At 34.9% G+C, this 24,155-nt stretch overlaps 1 protein-coding gene across 5 annotated transcripts in view; it reads right to left on the reverse strand.

The window, feature by feature from the left end:
- LOC106874486 (pumilio homolog 1) overlaps positions 1-24,155 on the reverse strand; it is a 58,910-nt gene that overhangs the window by 16,165 nt on the left and 18,590 nt on the right. For 2 of the 5 annotated variants that reach the window (XM_089340368.1, XM_089340370.1), the window contains exons 4-9: positions 12,406-12,480; positions 10,301-10,418; positions 9,223-9,413; positions 7,375-7,523; positions 6,101-6,347; positions 4,546-4,624 (exon numbers count right to left, since the gene is read on the reverse strand). In XM_089340368.1, coding sequence (XP_089196494.1) covers positions 4,546-4,624; positions 6,101-6,347; positions 7,375-7,523; positions 9,223-9,413; positions 10,301-10,418; positions 12,406-12,480 — 859 coding nt within the window. Of the gene's footprint in view, positions 1-975; positions 1,066-4,545; positions 4,625-6,100; positions 6,348-7,374; positions 7,524-9,222; positions 9,414-10,300; positions 10,419-12,405; positions 12,481-24,155 lie in introns of all 5 variants that reach the window. The other 3 variants (XM_089340367.1, XM_089340369.1, XM_089340371.1) reach the window with 3 other exon arrangements.

Below are 24,155 nucleotides of genomic sequence, written 5' to 3' on the forward strand. Positions count from 1 at the left end.
CAAAAACCCCTCATACTTAAATATTATTTCAATAAAAACTAATGGATCAAATAAGTGTTATTTAATTAATAATGAAAATTAGTAAATAAAAAAAAAATTAGTAATGGTAGTCTTCCAGCATGCAATAGCAGTTCAATGAACAAAAAAAACATTCATTTTACGAAATTGTAAAAAAAAAGGTTTAGATTTTTAAACTACTGCAAAGTTAAATTAAAATACAAAAAAAAAAAAAAAAAGCCATTAGTAATAAATTTGCAAAAGAGATAAATTTTGCTGCTACGAAATAGTGGAAAACAAGCAAACTAGCTATATAGTTTGTGTGTGTGTATGTATGTGTGTGTGTATATATATATATATATATATATATATATATATATATATATATATATATATATATATATATATGCACACATAGAGGTAGCAATCAATGTTAATTGGAGCTTTTACAAATCAGATGAGTGAGGAAGCGATGTGATGATGAACTATTGTTTTACTGGGGGTTGTTTTTTGTTTTTCATTTATCTTTCTTTCTTTGGGAGTAATTTGATGGAAGAATATATAAAATATAAGAGATATCTCATCATTATTAAATTACATCTAGATTACAGAACAGATTTTTTTTTTCTTCTTTCTGTTTGCATCCAAGAGTTTCAATGCAATGCTTCAGTTAAAAAATTTTTTTTTTTTGGTCAGTTGAGAAAGAGAAGAAAACAAAAATGAGTCCATGCAGTTTACAGAATTTTCTATAGTTATTTGATAAGTTGACATCGTCAACTTTAAGATGTAAAAAAAAAAACGTTAAGCAGCTAAACTACTATAGAGGGATTATGTAGTAAGTGTATTAAAAAAAGAAAGAGGCCAGAAGCAGCAGCAGTCAACATGTATTACAAATTCCAGTCGTAGATGTTTGTGCAGTTAAGTGAAATAGCAATAACTGTTATAGCAGCATTAACAACAATAACTAAATGGTCTAACCTGCAATATGAAACCCCATGGCAGCATAAGGATCCTGAGCTGCAGCAGCAGGAGAATTGACTACGTAGGGGTTTGAAGGAGATGTGATCGCTGCGGGAGGAGGAGGAGTAGGAGGCAAGCTTAAGTAAAGAGGACCACAGCACACAATGTAAGCCATGCACATAGACATGCAACAAATACTACACACATTTAAGTCTTGCTCCACTCATTGAAACAATATATATACACATACTTGTGTATGTATATATAAATATATAGAAAAATGCAATATAGCGATATATATCACACAATATTCATATATAAATATATAACATATATAATATATATATATAAAACAAAAACAAAACAGATATCTAATATACAAATACAGATATATATATATATGTATAGTATATACATACATATATGCATATTTAGACATATATAGTGTAATATGCATCATATATTATATACATACACACACAAATTAGATAAATCTGTATCTAAATATAAATTATATAGGCACATACAATATACAAACACGCAAAATATGTATATAATATACATATATAATAAATAATATGTAAGTAACTAGTACACTAATGTATGCATATACGAGTAAATAAAACCGCAATATATCCATAGAACTAATATACAAATATATATTGTGTATGTACGATATATATAGATATATATGTATAAGATGTATGTCTGGTAAATGCAAGTACATCAAACATACTTCCGATAAATGCAAATAGGCAAGACGTACGTCCAATAAATATAAACACACAAAACATACACCCAATGTATGCGAATACACGAGATATACGTATGATATATTGGAATAATATACGTACGATGCGTGCAAATACATTGTAAGTACGATGTATGTGAACACACAAACATATACATGTATATACACTGATATATGTGTATATATATATGCCTACATACAGATATACACACAAACATATATACACACATACACATACACACACAAACCTACATATATATATATATATATACAGATCACCTACAAATATATATACACACATCACCTACATATATATATACATAATTACATGTATATATATACACATGCTACCTACATACATATATATACATACACACATACATACATCCACAAACATGCATATATATACATATATATATATATACATACGAATACATACATATAAATATATACATATATATATATATATATATATATATATACATACACACATACATATATACATACATATACACACATATATATAGTGGCATACGTACACTTCCTCTCGTGTAATATATACATACATATATATACATATGTTGTTGTACTTGGGGATGGTCATATTGCCAGTTATATACATATACATATATATCATCATTGTTTAACGTCCATTTTCCATGCTAGCATGGGTTGGACGGTTCGACTGGGGTCTGGGAAGCCACGAGGCTCCAGTCAGATATGGCATTGTTTCTACAGCCGGATACCCTTCCTAACACCAACCACTCCGTGAGTGTAGTGGGTGCTTTTTACGTGCCACCGGCACAGGGACCACGGGAAGCAGTCAGTTGCCACCGGCATAGAAGCCAGTCAAGGCGACGCTGGCATCGGCCACGTTCAGATGGTGCTTTTCACATGCCGCCAGCACGAGTATCACAACTACAATTTCCATTTGATTTTCATTTTGATGTTGATGTATTGACTCAATAGGTCTCCTCAAGCACAGCAGGTCATCCTACAATCCAAGGTACTTTTGAATGGGCTGGGGCTCGTTATGCAAAACTTGTGTAGGATACAGCTGTGAACTCACTTTATTTGCCAAGTCTTTGCTGCCACAGCGTTTCGTCATTGCCTCTGTGAGGCCCAAAGTTCGAAGGTCATGCCTGACCCATGTCTTCCAAGAGTCTACCTCTACCCCGGATTCCTTCAACTGTTTGGGAGTGGCACTTTTTCACACAGCTCTCCTCATTCATCCGTAAGTACATGACCATACCAGCACAAACGTCTCTCTTGCACGCCACATCCAATGCTTCCAATGTCCAAAATTTCTATCGGCATTGACAAAAAAAAATTGATAATTGCGCCTGAGCAGTGGTTTTATGAAATCAATAGGTTTTTTTGCATGCAAATACCCATAGGGATTTTATTTTTGGCCATAACATATATTTTTCATCGGATTTTAATGAAATTTGAGATTTAGGTAAATTTTGTGGTAGGGGAGACAGTAAAGGTTTTAATTCAAGTTCAGAGGAATTGGAAAATCACAAGTGTATATCAACTTTTTTCAGAGACTATGCTATTGATTTTTAAGATATGTTACACATGATTACAGTTCATGTCCGTAAGTTTGATGTGGCATGTAGAGTTGACAAGAGGGCGGGGGAATCGATATTTGCGCATGAGCAGGGGAATATTATAAAATTAATAGACATTTAGCATGCAATTGAGCTATACTCCAATCAACCTGGGAATTATCAGGTACTTCTGCTGAAGTACCTTGAACATGAGGTCATCCGTAAAATTCAGAAAGAAATTCCATCAAGCAACAGTTACAACAGCATAGGCTTATCCTTAACACAGAAAAACTGAGCAACACCTGATACAACAGCTAGTATATACATATATACATACATACACACACACATACATACATACATACAAGTCCTACAGCAACACAACTGACCAACTTCATAAAATCTACACTAAAAAAAAAAACATTTAACACAAAATGAAATCAATATTGTTACTCCTTCCAAAATTTCATCATCATCATTTAATGTCAGTTTTCCGCCTGCCGTGAATTGGGACTATTTCAGAGGAACTGACAAGTCGAAGGACTATACCAAGCATAAATGTCCGTTTTGGGCAAGGTTTCTACAAGTGGATGCCCTTCCTAACATCAACTACTTTCCGGAGTGCACTGGGTGAGTGCTTTCCTTCGTGGCATTGAAACTAGTGAGGTCACCAAGTACAGGCAAGATAAGACCGTCCACCATAATCAAGTGGGGCACAAAAATTGAAAGAGGTAAAAAGTAGGGCAGGAGAAAAAGTAGTACAGAGAATAAATTAATAATTTTGATATGTATATAGATAGATATTAACTCAGTGACTTTCAAGAGAGTCATGCAAATTAAAATTGTAAAGTAATCAAATGATTTGATAATTACAGTAAAGAAAAAACAGCTCCTTTCATGATTATATATATAATACCTCATTGTGAAATCTTATGAGAATTTTAACACATCTGGACAAACAGACAATACTTAAAACAACAAGCAAAAATTAATCACACATGCACAAATAATGCATCATTAACAGCGACTTAAGTGGGGGTGGCAGGTTCTGTTACAGTGAAAAACTTACACTTGACAATTTCAAAACAAACATTTAAAACATTTTCAGAATTGGTTATTAAATATCAGATAACCAGAATAAAGAAATGAATAAATAAAAATGTCAGTTATCTAGGACTATATTAGACAGTTTGAGATTTAAATCTTTTGAACTAAATAGTCACTGACAAAAATTTTGTTAAAATATGAAAAATGGCAAAATAGAAAAGAGTCAAATTTGCATACCTAATTGCTGCTGCTGGGCAGCCAGAGCATACTGTTGCTGTGTGAGTACTGCAATAGGCTGCTGTTGACGCTGAAGAAGCTGAAAAATAGATTAGAGTACAATATAGAACTTTATACAATAACAAAAGTACATACAATTTTTATATAGAGAGAGAGGGAGGAGAGTGGGCGATGGGGTGAGAGAAAGAGGGGGAGAGAGAGGGCGGGGAGAGAGAGGGCGGGGAGAGAAAGAGTGAAGGTGCTTGGCCTAGTGGTTAAGGCGTTGCACTCATGACTGCAAGAACATGGGTTCGATTCCCAGACCAGGTGTTGCATTGTGTTGTGTTCTTTAGCAAAGCACTTCATTCCGTGTTGCTCTGCAATCACTTAAACATCTGACATGTGGCACCCATTGCACCTGTACAGGTAATGTCGATCTGATGGAAGGAGTAAGCTTTTATGTCTACACAAATATTTTGAGAGACCCAAAACATCTTAATATGTAACAGTTGGAAAGGGCATCCAGCTGTAGAAACCATGCCAAATCAGATTGGAACCTAGTGTAACCCTCCAGCTTACTAGTTTTCAGTCCAACTGTCTAACCCATGCCAGCATGAAAAGCAGACACTAAATGACGATTCACAGATATAACGACAAATCATATTAAAAAAAATTACATTTTAAATGGTGGCAACTAAAGACATGACAACTTCACTGAGTACAATTGATTTCCAATTCTTCATTGTTGTTCAACATCCATCATTTTATGCGTGCATGGATCGATTGGAATTTGTTGAAGAAGCAAGTTTTCTGCAACTGATCATCTTTCCTGTCACCGACCCCTACCTGTTTCTGAGCAAGGTAATATTTTGTTCCCTAGCTTGACAGGTTTTTCATGGAAGACTGCAATGAACAGCCTAGCTTTGATGATGCTCATTTTCAACCATCTTGTGATGTCTAGACAAGGATACATCCCTGCTGCTGCTGCCGACCGCGCATTTCTCACCCAGCCTGCGCCCGCCCGCATACAGTGCGCTAGGCCGACGGTGCCGCACGCTTTGCAGCTCCACGAACCTCAACATCTCTCGTCTTCCTTCCTTCCTTCCTCTCCCGCATCCGTCGGCGGCCCAGCGCCTCCGGCCATCGCGGCAAATGGCTTCGGCAGTCGCGCGCTATTCCACTGCCGCAGCCGCTGCAACTCCTTGCTTTTTTTTTTTTCCGTTTCCTCCGTTTTTTTTTTCCAGAATATACAAATAGCTTCTTTCAATTTCCACCTGCCTGATCCACTCACAAGGGTTTGGTCAGCCTAGGGCTATAGTAGACAACACTTGCTAAAAGTGCCATGCAGTGGGACTGAACTAATGACTACACGATTGGGAAGCCAAGCATAAATACATAGCCATGCATCTTTAAAATCAAAACCTTTTTTTTGCAACTAACCATAAACTTTGATAAATTTCCTGACAATGAAGAATAAAGGGACCATATCTGAGATACAACAATGATGGGATAAAAAAATGAGACGGGTGAAATGGAAAAAAAAAAAACCCGAGTTAATTAGGAGACAGTAACATACCTGAGTGTAATCCATGTTGAAATTTGGACTGTCCATTGATGGCATCAAGTGATTAGGGTAGTCAAAATGAAGTGGATCTATAGCAACCGGCTCAAATGTATTAGGATCAATTTGAAACCCTTGTTGAGCCAGAGTGTGCTGAGCCTCAAGAAAATCCGACTCCGACTTCATCAATTTTTGCCCATCCACCAAGATGGTAGGTTGGTTCACCTTCATTTCATCGATAGGGGAGTTCTGGCGGCTTCCGCTGAAATATGTACAATATCAGTGTACATAAACACAATAGAGTATATTAAAAGTGAAAAGTATGTAAAAGCAGTTTTCAATACATAACACAAATATATAACAGTTATCATTTACAATGAAGGACGGTAATAGAACAATAATTATAAAGTAGTTTGTTGTCTATACTCCCAATCAACTTCCATTGTACAGACCCAGTGTGTGCATCTTTTATACCATGATGGTGCTGCACTTGTCCACAATAAAGACAGCTCAGTCTACCCAATTGTAAATAGGCACCACTGTTTGGAACAAAATCTGTCAACTTATAGAGCAGAGTTCGAGTCTTTCTTTGGTCCTAGAGAAGATAACATGAATCTGACCCCTTCAAGGAAGTCTTCCCCAAAATTTATACAGATCTTTTCTCTAAGATGAGGCTATAAGCTACAAACAAATGGTGATCTTTTAAGTTCAGTACAAGTATACTGTGTTTCATGGCATATAACTTGCACTCTTGGTGTAGCAGATCGACCTGCATGAGTTCTGTGCCACATAAAAAGCACTACTCACGCCAGTGTCACATTAAAAGCACCCAGCACACACTGTAAAGTGGTTGGCATTAGGAAGGGCATCCGGCCATAAAAACCAAGCCAAATCAGACTGGAACCTGGTGCAGTTCTCTAGCCCCAGTCAACCCACACCAGCATGGAAAACAGACATTAAGGAGATGTTGATGCACACAATGCACTATAAAGTAGTTGGCTTTAGGAAGAGCATCAAAAACCTTAGAAACCATGCCAAAACAGACGACTGGGGCTTAAGTGCAGCCCTACAGCTTGCCAATTTATCAAACTGTCCAACTCATGCCAGCATAGAAAACCTGATGCACTGCTGAAATGGGGCATATTTTCTATGCCTGTGCTTCTTTTATACCAAATACAATATTCTGTACATTTCCATTGATTAAAATCATATTAAAATTCTTCCTTTAACTTTACAAGGCACTCTTGTTGTTCATTAGTGAACAACAAGACCAAATTATAGTAACTTACCGATATCCATCATCTTCATCTAATCCGTTTTGAAGGATTCCATTTGTTTGTAAAGCATCCTGTTTCTCCAGATCACTACCATCGCCTGCTTCAAATGGAGATGGAGTTTTGCTTTTTTTATCATTAGAATTGTCCATTGAAGTATCTGACTGTTGAAATGAGAGATAGAAAAATATGATAAGCAAGACCAAAAAAGAAAAGAAAAAAAGAAAAAAAAATCAATTTAAATTTAAAAAAAGCTTTCCAACAAATCAACATCAAATATTTCTATAAATATTTTTTTAATGTCTTTGTATTTAACCCTTTAGTGTTTAAACCGGCCATATCCGGCCCAAATAATGTACCTGTTTTATGTTAAAACTGCCCAGATTTGTTATCTCACACCAACCTATAATGTCATTCTAAAAATAGGTGATAACATTGTCGAAACCTCGAAATAATGAATGATTAAGTTAAAACAATATGGGTGAATAAGTATTTCATTTGATAGAATAACCTGAATGCTAAAGGGTTAAAAGAAAGAAAAAAAAAATTAATTATTCCATTAAGAAAATTTCTATTAGAGATGAAAGCAGTATACTGAGAGGTCATGTTTATCACCACCTAAATTGGGTGTTCTATAAACAGACAATACTGCTGTTCTAACCCCAGAAGGACGCCTCCTCAAGCTGGTTATTCAGTGTGTTTCACAATATATATTGCAGGACGGGAGAGAACTATTGCATTTTCAAATCAATTATGATAAAAGGCTGCCTGGGTCTATCCCCCTACATCATCCTATGATGCATTCAGACACACCAATGATGTTTCCTAAGGCTAATAGGTGCATCTCATCTTTCAACATCTGACACAGTTACCTAGGCAACCCAACTGAGGTCAATTCAAGCACCAACTGAGTTACCTCATAACACTGCCCTTTCCAGGGTTTGGCACCTCTGGATCCACAATCATCTCAAGGCAAGCTCTGCAGCCTCCACTGCCAAAACTAATGACCTTTTGCCCCTATATCTCACCAAACAAAAATCTTTTAACTTCTTAAAATTTACATTTCATATTTCAGTTTCTAGTAATCTTTATGGATTTTTTTCCTTTGCTCTCCCCACCTCTATCCCTATGTCCCACTTTTTAACAATTGCATTTAAATTTTTAGCATTCAGATTACTCTGTCAAATGTAATATTTATCTACATTGCTTTGGATTAAGTCTGTCTAATCTCAAGATTCGAGATTTCAATGACGTAATTTTATATTTTTTAATGACATTGTAGGGCATGTATTAGAGGCCAGATCTAGCCACTTTGAACATAAAACAGAATATTTAAACCAGATATGACTGGTCAGAATGCTAAATGGTTAAAACCAACAGCAGGTCTACAAATCACCATGGTTTAGATTTGCACAGTTTGGTTAACCCTTTAGATTCTAATCCACCTGAGACTACCCCAAGTTCTATGACAAACTTGCTACTATTTTAAAGTGGTTTAAATTATAATCTTCCATCAAAATTTAATGCTAAATTATTCCAGACCCTAATTAGAAAGTTATTTTACTAAATCCTTAAAGCTTAACTGAAACAAAGGGAGCATATATTAACAGAAATATGGTTAACCCTTTAGTGTTTAAACCGGCTGTATCCGGCCCAAATATTCTACACATTTTACGCTCAAACTGGCCAGAACCAGCCTCTCACACCTACCTTGCAATGTCATTCTAAAAATAAGCAATTACATCTTTCCTATCTTGAAGCTACAAAATAATATTAGATAAATTTTTTGAACTGTGAATAAATAAGGATTACTTTTGACAAATTAATCTGAACACTAAAGGGTTAAAGATGAAATATACTTACAAAATTTTTTAATCTATTCATTCTCGGATTAAGATCTTTTCCTGTTGGGGAACTGTTTAACACATATTCCACCATATTTACACCAAGGGCATTGGTTTCTGAACGAGGAGAAAGTACACTGTTCACTTCATTGTTAGTAAAACTACTGGCACGCCTTTGAACAACACTTAATGGCTGAGATACAGTATGATCTAGAAGACAAAAAAAAAAACATACAAAATTACTGACTCTCCTGGCTTACTTCTGAGATAAACATATTTACACACACACACACACACACACACACACACACACACACACACACGTGTGCTGCCTGGTCCACAAATCAAACCCATATATACACATACACAAGTGTAGTTATACATATGTATATATTTATACTGTTAACTTTACAACACTGGTGTCTTAGATAGCCTCTCATCACCCCTAGCATTAACCTTCATCTTGCATTGTTGCAGTCAATGAGGAAAGTGTGTTAATAAAAGGAAAATTGTTTTAAGAGTTCTAGGGTCCAAAAACGCTGGAAATTAATTTAAGGAGAAGGGTTTCTTTGTAGAGTGGAACATTCTTCTGCTCATTGTACCACTACTTCTAAAATCCAATCATGCACGAACAGAATTCAAATAAGGGACACGCACGCACATGCACACACACACACATACATACATACATACACACACTATTGTGGGTTTCCAGCACAATTTCTTTCTAAATGCTGCTTGCAAAGATATTGGTCAATCCAAAAGGGCTATGATAGAAGACTCGCTCAACTTGCTCCTCGGAGCAATCAAACCAGGAACTACATAGCTGGGAAGCAAACCTCTTAACCCCACAACTCTAACCAGGGAGAAATAAGCATGTAGGCTGCTTCAATCTTTCAACAGGTCTTTGTCCATGTTTAGTATAAATACAGCATACAAAGTCTTCTTTGGTTTATCTCTAACCACAGTGTTGGGACACATAGACAATCATGAAAATACTGAAAAGAAATTAGTTAGCAGTAGCTTTTAAAGCAATAAAATAAGATTATAATTGATGTGTGTGTGTGTGTGTGTGTATATAAACATATAAATCTAACCTGCAGTGCTCCAGGTGTTATCACGTGGTGTCCAAGGGCTACTTGAAAAAATACCCTTGTTCGCTTCTTGACTTTTACCATCATCTTCAACATCCCATATTTTCTTGTGTGCATTCATCTAGTGAAGAAAAGAGATTATTATCATCATCATCATCATCATCATAATCGGTATATTTCACCAAAAAGTAAAATATTAGAAGATCTAGGTTGAAAGAATTATAATTTTAAAAGAAAATTCACAATTATTTCTACAAATATGAAATGAAGTGCCCTATATGACTTAAAACCCTTTTTGTTTATCATATTTTTTGCCAAATACACTGCCTGTCTCAATTTTGACAATAAAGGATTTAGTAAAATAACTTTGCCGTTCATTAAGCTGGTCTTTGCAACATAAATTTACATGAAATTTAATGAAAGTTTGAATGTAGATAAATCTATAACAGGAAATTCGTATTATAGAGATGGTTTCGGGCAGGTTGGTATCGAAAGGGTCAAGAAAACACAGTGATGTTATAGTTATTTGATTAGTGAACTGGACCATGCAATTTAATTGGTGTGGAGTAAGGTTTGTCCCCCAAGATCATCACAAGCCGCCGACTCAAATGGATAAAAATAGATGTAGCTCAAAGTTCCACAGAGGTTTGATCATGAAAACTGGCAATATTACATTTTCTGAGAGAATGCTATGGAAATGCAGTCTGATGACGAAACCTTTAACAGCCACCAACTTTTGAAGAATAATTTCTTAAGTTTATATTATTTATCAATTTAACATCCACTTTTTCAGGTATGCAGGGGTCAAATGGAGTTTTACTGAAACTGATTTTCTATAGCCAGATGCCCTTCCTGTAGGCAATCCTGTTTCCAAGCAAGGTAATATTTCCACCATGGCTGGACAGGGTTTCACAGACTATCAGAAATGAAGAAGACTATTTATGACAGAAACACTCATAACTATCATGCGATGTCAAGACAAGGAGACGCAAACAGGTTTCTTTCAGTTTCCATCGGTCAGCGCAGATCTATAGAAGACATTTGCCAGACATTCCACACAGTGGAACTATGAGGTTTGGAAGCTATTACTTTTCAATGCTGATAAATTTTCGCTGTACCAAACCCCACACACCCTACTTCATATCAAATACATTCTCAATTTTTCTTCTTGCATCATTTAAAAATATAAATTGTTGATGGAAATTATGGAATGGAAACAATGAGAAATATTTACAATAACAAGGAAAAGTGTGGATAATTAATTCATTAACAGTTAACCAATTAACTAATTGATTGCTTGATTAATCAATTTATCAATCAATCCTGCTAAGTTTGGCAAAGTCCTTTTGCTGCCGTTCACAACATCATAACATGTATCCTCTCGACTCTAGGTCTGTTGAAAGTCTGTCTGTGGATAGTTCATTTTAAAATATGAAACTAAAATAAAATCCAAAGAATTTAAAGGCATCATAATATTAATAACCAAGTCTAAGACATGGAACTCAAAAGCCACAGGACAGATAATTCAAGGAAATAAAATTCAATAGCCAAAGAATTGAAAGAGAACTGAAAGAGCTAATTCCAAGAAAGAGTACACACAAAGTCCACAACATACATAACATGGATAGATAGTTGCAAGATGTGGACCACAAAGGCTACATAGCAGGGATGTAGTGGAGTTTGAACTTGCAAATTAGTGACACTACATCAACAAAGAGCCAATGAACGAGTATACAGGATCACATGATCAAACATTAACTAACAACCAAATCTCTCTCATATCTTAGCATTATTTTAAAAGGAGACAGTGGACAGTATAGTACAGCTGAATAAAGAATGGATGGTTACAAGGGAATCATGGCTGGAGGGATCAGGCTGAAATGAATCTGAACCACCATCAAGTTGGATCCGACTACAAATATATAATTTTGACAAATAAACCAACCAATCTCATGTTGGTATCCTAGCTGAGCCACAACCAATGAAAGACTATTTTTTTTTTTTTACTAGGAGGAGGGGAAAGCAGCATTTCAAGGAGAACCAGGTTACAAGTAATTTACATCACAGCCTTATGTGGTCGAGTAAGGCTCTACTCAAGACATCCTTACCTTATTTGCTCTTCCTTGTGGTAAATATGGAGCCCCTGTCATAGGGTTGGTATCTGCTTGAGGATATCGCATTACCTAAAATTTAAATAAAATGGCGACCCCTTACAAGAAAAGACAAAACTATGGCCAAATATCAATGTTTAATTATAATTCTCAACAGTCTTTAATACATTGCACATGTGAGGGTGGGTAAGAAAAATAGGATTATCAATATGTATTTTAATCATCCTATACAACTTTCACAAATACAAATCAATGCAATAATTGATTAATATTATTTGCCCAGGGCTACATACCTTAAAGGATAGGAGTGGTAGATTGGGATATTTTTGTTTCAAGCCCACCCAGAATGGAAGAATGGAATGGTTAATGCAACCGGGGAAAGATTTCATCGTAAGGAGACAGAACTGAATTACACCAAGTCAATAAGTCACTATCCACCATCGCTGACAAAATTATTGGAATTGAGAGAAAGACTTATCTTGAATTAAAATTATTTTAATCTACTTCAATCTCCAACTGGCAGTGTTATAAGTTAATTGCGTGACGATAACAGAAATAAACTCGTGTCAAATTGAGAAAAATAATTCCAATCAAATTGGATACATTAAATAAGTGGCATCACTAATAGGGAACATTAAGAGAAGATAACAGCTTTAAGCTCCTCTGATATTTCATAAAAACTAAAATGGTTCACACCTTGAGCCCAAGATAAATATTTCTTTTTCTTTTTTTCAGTCACTGGACAGTCACCTTGAAAGGAGGGGAAAGAGAATCAACCTCGGTACTTGTTTCTGATTTTAAATCTGGTACTTTATCAGTCTATTTTGGCAAAAAAAACTAAGTTACAGAGACATAAATAAACCAACTCAGGTTGCTACACAGTCAGCAGAGGACACAAACACCTATATAAACACAACTGGCTTTCAGAGTTTCCATCTACCAAATTCACTCACAAAACATTGTCTAGCCTGGGTCTTTAGGCAGGTATCATTTACTCAAAGTACCATTCAGTAGGACTGAACCGGAGACCATGTGGTTGCAGAGCAAGCTTAGCCATGCTAACAAATTACACAATGAAGATTTTACTCGGATCCAAATGTTTCATTTATCTGTATAATTTGTATAAAGCTTACAGGAGTTCAACCAGAAGCAGTGAGCATTTTAGTTCCATGCATCAAATTTGGTCATATCATGCCAACACAAACAGAGCACACACCTGAAGTTTCTAATCTACTTCCATAATTCTCAAACTAACAGAAATATATCCCAAAAAAATAAGACTGGACCGAAAACCACATGGTGGCAAACTTATTAACCACATGGCACATGTGGTATGCCTGCATCCTAAAATACCCACCACCACCACCATCATTAAATTTTATATTATTAACCTTGACAGCTGGTACTCTTTATACACAACATACTGCAAGGTTTTGACTGGAGGGAGATTCTAATAATGAAACATTAGGTACATAAGTTTGTGCACATGTATATATGTATGTGTATACACATACACAAACTACATATATACACACATACATACATACATACATACATACACACTCAAGTGTTTGACAGTTCAAACACAAGTTAGAGTATTCAAGTGGAAACAACAAAGAAAATGATTTCTCTATTACAAGATGGTAGTACAAGATTTTAGCAAAGTAAGAGGGTATAACTACACTCCTGCTTGTCTCAAGTGATTCAAACTATAGAACAATTGTTTAATGTGAGAGGTAAAAATAGTACTGAGTGCTAAACAATACGAAGTAAAGTCTCCTCGCACTTGTTTACAGAACTGTTTATTGAAATGAGCTGGTTATATAGCGTTTACTACTTTATGTATTTTTAACTTGCTAATTTGCTAGAATTTGATATTAATAAAAACTGAAACTAAATAAACACTAACATTTGTTAGTATTTGAAAGTCAATGAAAATAAGACATTCCTAGAATAAAATCTGCTTCCGAGATTGCTTCACCTAAAGCGTGTCAGAAACGTAATTAGCATGAAACCCCAGCATAATAAATATACACCAATGTTACTAAATATCCAAAAGTTGGATATCTAGTAAACCCCTCCGAAATATTACAGCCACATTTATGTTGTTAATTGGTTCCAAGACATGCAACTTAATTATTACAAAAAAATTTAACTTTTATTAACTTATAAGTTTTGATAAATGGTTTGTACACTTTTTATTCTCAGTTTACTTGTTTCAGTCAGACTGCAGCCATGCTGGGGCACTACCTTGAATTTTTAGTCAAATTAATTACCCCAGTACTTAATTTTTTTTTTTTTTTTTTGCTAAGGCTGGTACTTATTTTATCAGTCTCTTTGTAGAACCACTAAGTTACAAGGACATAAACACACTAACACCAGTTGTCAAGTGGTGGTGCAGGACACACAGAAGCAACAGGCATTTTCCAGTTTCTGTCTACCAAATCCACTCACAAAGCTTTGGTCTGCCCAGAGTTATAGTAGAAGGCACTTGCCCAACGTGTCACACAGTGGGACTGAACCCACATGGTTAGGAAGCAAGCTTCTTCTACACTTACATATTTTTACGTGTATTTTATTTGATTTTCCACCTCAGTATTAGTTTTCAAATATCTTTACTGAGACTTATTTTACTAGATTTCTGAGACTTATTTTGCTGAAGTTTATTTTACAAATTGATTTCTTCGAAGAAGAAAAAAAAAAAAAGATCTGAAGTAAAATCAAAAACTCAAAATAACTCCAGTCAAGATAAGTCTGTATATTGACAAATTGAAACTAATAAGCATAAATAGTTAAATATATTAATAAAAGGGATAAAAATAATTTGTATAGCAGTCTTTCTTTAATTCTTTTAATTTATAAAAACCTACAACACTAGTTTAAATTTGTGCCATTTCTAAAACCCTTCCATATTGCTTTAACCCTTTAGCATTTAAACCGGCCATATATTCTATCTGTTCTATGTTCAACCTGGCCGGATCTGGCTTTGCACTTATCCTACTATGTCATTCTAAGAATAAGCAACTACATCCTCCAAATTTTAATGCTACGATGTCTTTGCATGATTAATTCAAAACAATTTGATTACATAAGCATTACATTTGGCAGAATAATCTGAATACTAAAGGGTTAAACATTTTTTAATGTAATGATACTTCTATAAACAACCTACAAATGAGAGAATTTGCAGAAAAGCTTCCAATAGGTTCGGTTGCTGTGAGGTGACGTGAGAGAAAAACATTTTGAGCTGTTGGCCTTCATGTGAGAGAGAGAGAGTAAAAGGAAGTATCAAAATGGTAATATCTAGCATCCAAACAAACAGATGTTCTGTCAGCAACAACTTAATACTTTGGTCTATAAGTTTGTGAATGATGTCAACCACCAACAGAGAACTTCACTTTCTTCAAGGATATTGGATGTTACTCTATTTCTGCTAATTTTTCTAACATCTCAACTGACTTTCATAAAGTTTCTCTTGAATCTTATTTGCCCTTTGGGGATTAAACTAGACATTTTCTCCCCTCTAAATTATATTTATCCCTTTTGTTACCCTATTTCTACTGAAATATACTGACTTTGTTTCAATTAATTTTGAAAATAATGAAGAATTTCGTAAAATAATTTCACCATTATTAACCCTTTTAGCATTCAGATTACTGACAAATGTAATATTTATTCACATTGTTTTGAATTAATCATGTATTATATCTCATAGCTTATTTTTTAGAATGACATTGTAGAACAGGTGTGAGAGGCCAAATCTAGTGGGTTTTGAAAACAAAACAGGTTGAATATATTTGGGCTGGATATGGCCAGTTTAAATGCTAATAGGTTAAGCTGGTGTTTGAAACAAATTAGAATGAAACTTTGATGGAAGGTTTTCATTTCGATAATTTTAAAATGGAGTTTGTCACAAAGCCAAAGGTGGTCTCAGACGTGTTGATATGAAAAGGAAGTTATGGATCCTTTGTTCTTTCAAATACAAACAGCCACGAAATCATGTTCAAAAGAACAATGGAAATTATTGCCTTATTTGGAAACAGGTGAACGTTAGAAACAAGAGCATTCAGCTGTATAGAAAACTTGATGATTTATGCCTTTCAAGCATAAAAGGTTATGTTTAAACAATGTGGATGATACAATGATCTGGTTTCAAATTATTTGTTACAGATATATTGAAAATATTGTCAGACAAATCAAAGTGAAGTTTCAAAAATTTAATATCAATTTTCATGACCATCATTCAGTTTTAACCCTTTAGCATTTAAACCAGCCACCATAGTCGTTTAAAGTCCGCTTTCCATGCTGGCATGGGTTGGACGATTTGACTGAGGACTGGTGAAACCAGATGGCTTCACCAGGCTCCAATCTGATTTGGCAGAGTTTCTACAGCTGGATGCCCTTCCTAACGCCAACTACTCAGAGAGTGTAGTGGGTGCTTTTACGTGCCACCCGCACGAAGGCCAGTCAGGCGGTACTGGCAACGGCCACGCTCAAAATGGTGTATTTTATGTGCCACCCGCACAAGAGCCCGTCCAGGGGCACTGGCAACGATCTCGCTTGAAAGTCCTTAGACATGCCGCGGGTGCAAGTGCCAGAAAGGCGATGCTGGGCACAGGTGCCATCACAATAGCTCAAATGTTCTTGTGTTATGCTCAAGCCAGCCAGATCTGGCTTCTCACACCAACTATGCTATTTTAAAAATAACATCAAAATCCCAAAGTTATAAGATAATGCATGGTTAATCTAAAACAATGTGAATAAATAAGCATTACATTTGATGGAAAAATCTCCATGATAAAGGATTAAAGAATGATTAAAGATGAACCCTTTAGCATTTAATCCAGCCATTTCCAGCCCAAATATTCTACCTCTATTTTCAAATTGGCCAGATCCTACCTTATCACACCTACCTACAATGTCATTTTGAAAATATACAATCACATCATCAAGATCTCCAACAAGACAGTAAATGATTAATTGAAAACAATAGTAATAGACATTACATTTCACAGAATAATGTGAATGCTAAAGGGTTAAACAGAGTAGAGCCAACATAACTATTTGAGGAGGTAGATCTAAAACTGAAGTGTATATGAAACACATCACACTTTACTCTCCAGAATTTTTAGCCCTAAGACTAAGAATATACATTATACATGAGAAATGGTGACCCTGCCGGTGCCGCGTAAGTATCCAGTCCACACTGTAAAGTAGCTGGCATTTGGCTGTAAAACCATGCCAAAACTGACCACTTGTGCTGGTGTCATATAAAAAGCATAATCCACTCTAAAGGATCGTTGGTGTTAGGAAGGGCACCCAGCCATAAAAACCATGAGAAAACAAACACAGTAGCCTGGTATCGTCTTCTATCTGGCCAGCTCCAACCCATGCCAGCATGGAAGACAGGCGTTAAAGGATGATGAAATATGACCTAATTTTCTAGTTCCAAGAAAATTGGCCATATTCAAGATGGCAGAAGTTATACATGTTATCCATTCTAACTGATGTGTCGTAAAGAATTTAAATTATTATAATGGTACATCTATGAAATTCATAACAAACAACGTTTCTACGTGTGTCCACATCAAATTATATCAATCAACATTGTTTACCACTTGACTGGCATCAAAATAATTCAGGTCAAATAAAACCAAAATGGAAAACAAAAACAGGAGGTATTTCGTTTCCATTTATATGCCATTGCATACCTTAGCTTCTGTATATACAAAAGGCACAGGCATCTCTGTGTTTAAGAAGCTAACTTTGCAACCACGATTACAGGTCCAGCCCTACACTTTATCTTGGATAAGTACTTTTCTTCTATAATACCAAGCCAGCCAATTCTTTTAGAGAATTGGCAGAGTATGGTGGTTTCTCTCTTACACACACACACACACACACGCATGTGAATGTGTATGTGAAAATGTTCACATTCCACAGATTCACTTGTTATCTGAGTAAAAAACACTGATATAATGCTTACATTCTTTGATATTATGACCAGTCACTTTGTGCTTTTGAACACCAGGAATATAAAAAGAAATCCTTTACTTCAAAAAGAGCTTATGCTAGACAACAGAAAGGGTACTCAGTTACAATACTCTGCCTTAAATAGACCTCATTCAATGCTCACATGAAAAAAAAATGAGCACTTTTACCAGGACATATTCGTGTTAAAAATCTGCTTCAATTACTCACAATAACATAACACCAACTCAAATATTATGTAACATATGTGTGTGTGTGTGTGTGTGTGTGTGTGTGTGTGTGTGTGTGTGTGTGTGTGTGTATTTGTGCCCCCTTCCCATCACTTGACAACCGATGGTGGTGTGTTTACGTCCCTGTAACTTAGCAGTTCGACAAAAAGAGACTGATAGAATAAGTACTAGGTTTACAAAGAATAAGTCCTGGGGTCGATTTGCTCGACTATAAAGGCGGTGCTCCAGCATGGCCGCAGTCAAATGATTGAAACAAGTAAAAGAGTAAAGAGAGTAGTCGTGTGGTTATATTTGTTAAAAAAAAAAACATGGTCATCAATCTTAAATTCAGATATTACAGTCACTGTGTTGTGTACTTGAGCAGGCATTCACGTAAATGCTTGCTCTACTTTGCCCGACAAATAAAAACCAGACCACTCCTGGTAATATGTACTTTTTATAGTAGAGTGTTTAATAAACAGCCAGGGCAGCAAGCCATCTGTAAAAACTATCGCTTCAAAGGGAAAAAAAACAAAAACAAAAGCAAATTATCTCTTCTTGTGCATGTTGTGTACTATGTAAGACGTTGGCACTCCATCGCTTACGACATCGAGGGTTCCAGTTGATCTGATCAACGGAACAGCCTGCTCGGGAAATTAACGTGCAAGTGGTTGAGCACACCACAGACACGTGTACCCTTAACGTAGTTCTCGGAGATATTCAGCGTGCCATGGTGTGTGACAAAGCTGACCCTTTGAATTACAGGTACAACAGAAACAGGAAGTAAGAGTGAGAGAAAGTTGTGGTGAAAGAGCACAGCAGGGTTCGCCACCATCCACTGCTGGAGCCGCATGGAGCTTTAGGTGTTTTCGCTCAATAAACACTCAACGCCCGGTCTGGGAATCGAAACCACGATCCTATGACCGCGAGTCCGCTGCCCTAACCACTGGGCCATTGCGCCTCCACATGTCAGACATAGGCTGATGAAAATATTCCACCTAAGCACCATACTACTCACTGCACATGATTAGTTATATAGCAATCTGAACAGGAAGTATTCCTCCACTGACTGTTTCTGGACCATGGTTGTGGCTACAGTTATTTATTCCACAAATGTAAATTGGGATCTTTTTTAAAACGGGGGCCACATTTTTCATTAATGTTTTACGTAGTGTTTTTGGTACCGAAAGACTTTCAAACTTCATATACTTATCTACTTTGTGTTATAGAACAAAAAAATATTTTTGTATTCAAATTTATTTCATGTAAAAAATTGTCTTATTTCGATAATTTCAACCAATCACTGACACGTATTCAGTTGTTTACATTTACTCCTTTGGTTGATTAAGCGGTGTAAAGCGTATTTAATTTCCATAGCTTCGTTTTGCTTTTTTCTTTTTAAATTTGCTGTTTTACCCTAACCCTAACACCGATAGAATTGTTTCAGAATCGTTTGTTTATGTAGTCGGCACTTAATGTATATCGGCTGAATGGACGTCAGTGATTGGTTGAAATTACAGAAATACGACAACTTTAACATGGAATAACTTGAGGATTTCTTTTTTTTTTAAGAAGACTAAGAGAAAAAGATGTTTTATATGACACATTCTACCAGTGTTCCAAGTTTCAAAGTGTTTCGTTAATGAAAAATGTGGCCCCCGTTTTAAAAAAGATCAGTAAATTGTTCTAATCACACCGAATTCAGACCATCATCATTCATTAGAGTATAATTACTAACAATTTTATAATTAAGCATGCTGTATGTAGTTGCACAATTGAGGAAAAAAAGCTGAAACCTATTTTATTACAAAAGGAAGATGTTGAAACTTAGAAACTTAACTCCTCTCTTATATTTCTGTTGAAAGACAATGCCTTTGTTTGAATTAATCCTTTAGCATTCATATTTCTCCATCAAATACAATGCTTATTTATTGATATTGTTTGCAATTAAACATGCATTATCTTGTAGCTTTCAGGTTTCAATGATGTGATTATACCCATTAGCATTTAAACAGCCCAAAGATCCTGTTTCTCATGTCCACTATGTCATTCCAAAAAAATGATGCACGATTACTTCATAACAATGTGAATAAACAAGCATTACATTTGACAGAGTAATATGAATGTTGAATTAAAACAAAGTTTGCATCATAGAATCCAAGGCAGTCTTGTGCATGTTGGTATCAACAGGGTTAAATTAACATTTAGCAAACTTTGTAGCTTAAATCCTGATTTATTAAATTACATACTGGAAATTGTTCTTAGCTGCACACATTATATATATATATATATATATACATACACACACACACACACACAAAATTAAGAGGAATGACCACCAAAAGTGGACTCCTATATGCTAGAAATAGATACCATATAGCATATAGGAGTCCACTTTATAGCATATAGGAGTCCACTTTATAGCATATAGGAGTCTAGCATATATGAGTCCACTTTTGGTGGTCATTCCTCTTAATTTTGTATGTAATATAATTTTAATCTTCGGATTTTTTAAATATGCTAGGCCACTGGTTTTAATTGATTAATATCAATTTCTACCCCCATTATTAAATTATATATTTATATATATATATATATATATATATATATATATATATAAAGAGAGAGAGAGAGAGAGAGAAAGAGATAAAGAGAGAAAGAGATAAAGAGAGAAAGAGAGAGAGAGAGAGAGAGAGACCGCTTGGTAATGATACCGAGAATGTAATATCCTAATATTGTAGCAACTGTTTTTACTGTGACACCTAACTACTTTGCGAGGAATCTAAGTACAAGACCATCTTTCAGCAATACAATAGTGCTAAATAATAATTCCTCAGCATGTTCGTACATTTGTGTATGTGCAGACTGCTCTTATCCCATCTGTTTTGGTTTCTTAATTTAGACAAGACAAGACAGAATCTCAGACATGTAGAGATTTTATATTCAGTGAAAATTGATAGAGTTACATAGTCTAACACAAATCAAAATCTGCATAAATAAACCACTCTGTAAATATATACTTTAAACTTTGAAATTTATTCAGTTCTTTGTTCATGTAATAAGATTAATGTCAATATACTAAAAGATCACATTTTACAATCATTGAAAATAAGTACTAGTAATAATTAGCAGTATTATTTTATCAATACCAGACATCATAAAGGTTAAACTTTGGTGCTAAAACAAGTAACTTCTAGACTGCCATTCCACTTGCTAGAAACACCAACCAAATCCCCCTCAAACCACTGTAGCAAACTCATATGAGGCGGAGAGAGAACGTAAGTCCGTTTGCCTGAACATGAGAAATTATGGATTTCTCATTGGTTGAAAATTACTGTCCATATACGAATTCTGAACTTCGTTGAAGAAGTTTTTCACGTGGATTCGTGTATGAACAGTTATATAAACCCTAATTTTCGGCAAACTCTCCAGTGATCGTTGGGTTGACACTCAAATAAAGATGTAACTGGAAGAGCATCCAACTGTAAAAATTCTGTCTCAATAAACTGCCTGACCCATTCAAGAATGGAATTTAAATCTGGTTTTAGTGCGAATCTTGTAATTAATTATGTGGCTTCACTCGATTAACAATTGCTTAACCCTTTAGCATTCAGATTACTCTACCAAAGCAATATTTATCTATTTACATTATTTTGAATTAATCATTATCTTGTAGTTTTGAGATTTTGATGATGTGATTGGTTATTTTTATAATGATATTGTAGGATAGGTCTATAAAGGCCAGATTTTGTCAGTTTGAACATAAAACAGGTAGAATATTTGGGCTGGATATGGTCAGTTTGAATGCTAAAGGGTCAAAAGTGTCTAACATTCTTTGGCCTGATGATATTTGTACAAACCAATTCTTTCATTATTTTCATATTGTAATGATAACAATGCCATTAAGTTACCTTACAACTGGGGGGGGGGGGGGGGGGTTGAATGTATAGCAGTTTCATATTCACTAGTAGCGATTGACAAACAATTTTAAACAGCAGAAAAATAAAATGAACCACATACATGATGAAAAGTATTTTCAGATGTGAAAGAATCAAGTCTGACAATGACACCAATATTTATAACGAAGGTGATGAGTTTCCACCAGAAACGGGATGGAATAAGGATTTTAAAAAATAGTTTTTTAAAGATTTTGTCAGAAGAGACATGACTCCATTAGAGCCTTTCCAATAAATCAAAATCTAAATATTTATATGGAATATAAAAAGAGGGGAAAAAAAATTTGTTTTCCTTTGTGTGCGTATGTAGATATTCGTCTGTTGAAATGACCACATTCTCAGTGTCACCAACTCGCATACAACGAAAACTAAGTGTATATCATTAAAATTATATATTCATGTATAAATATACTTATTTCAATTTATATAAATATACATATATAAGTATATTTATTTTACTTTATTCAGTAACTGGACAGCGGCCATGATGGTGCACCGTCTTGAATGGTTAAGTTCATCAAATCGACCCCAGTACTTCCTTTTTCTTAAGCCTGACACTATCGGAGGCACTTGCTCCCGATAACAAAACGACACCGGTCTTCAAGGAGTATTGTTATATATACACACACGAACCAATACACGACATATATCTGTATAAATACACACACACACACACACACATACATATATATATATATATATATAAATATATATTATACACATATGTTATACACACGCTCACAGACACGCACATAGCTATATAGTAAAAGACATGGGATTGAACTCGAACTTTCGCAGCTGCACAGCGAAGATATTGCGCACACAGCCGTGCCTACTAATGCATAAATAATCGTTTTGGCTTTCAGTTACATTTCTTTTCCTTTTTTTGAGGGTGGGGGTGAATTCCAATACATTTGAATACGTAATGTTGAGACATATGGTGAATAGACAGGCACACATACGCATATATACACGTGCATAGACGCACACATATATACTCACTATACACACATACGCATATAGGTCATATATGTATATATATGCACACAAATATATGTGCATATATATACACACAAAAATATGTGCATATATATATATATACACATATACACACAAAAATATGTGCATATATATATATATATATATATACACACACAAAAATATGTGCATATATATATATATATACAAAAATATATATGCATACAGTACTTACAACCATGTATACATACACACATCAGTAAGTATACATATAGATATATATTTAGATATATATATATATATATATATATATATATATATATATATATATATATATATATATATACGTACATACATACATTATTGTATATGTGTATACACAGACAAATTTTAGACTAAATTCTTAGAGGAAATTCGCTATGAACAATAACAATAATCCCTCGCTATATCGCAGTTCAGCTATCGCGATTTATCATTTAAGCGTACGTAGATTCCTCTGTAGTGTAGTATTGCATTTATAATAAAATATATATACAAATTACAAAAAAAATATACAGTACAGTACTGTTTCTACTTCATGAATTTTCACCTATCGGAGGGTTTTGGAATGTAA

The sequence above is a fragment of the Octopus bimaculoides genome, chromosome 23, assembly GCF_046866305.1.
Source record: "Octopus bimaculoides isolate indiv1 chromosome 23, ASM4686630v1, whole genome shotgun sequence".
Lineage (NCBI taxonomy): Eukaryota > Metazoa > Mollusca > Cephalopoda > Octopoda > Octopodidae > Octopus > Octopus bimaculoides.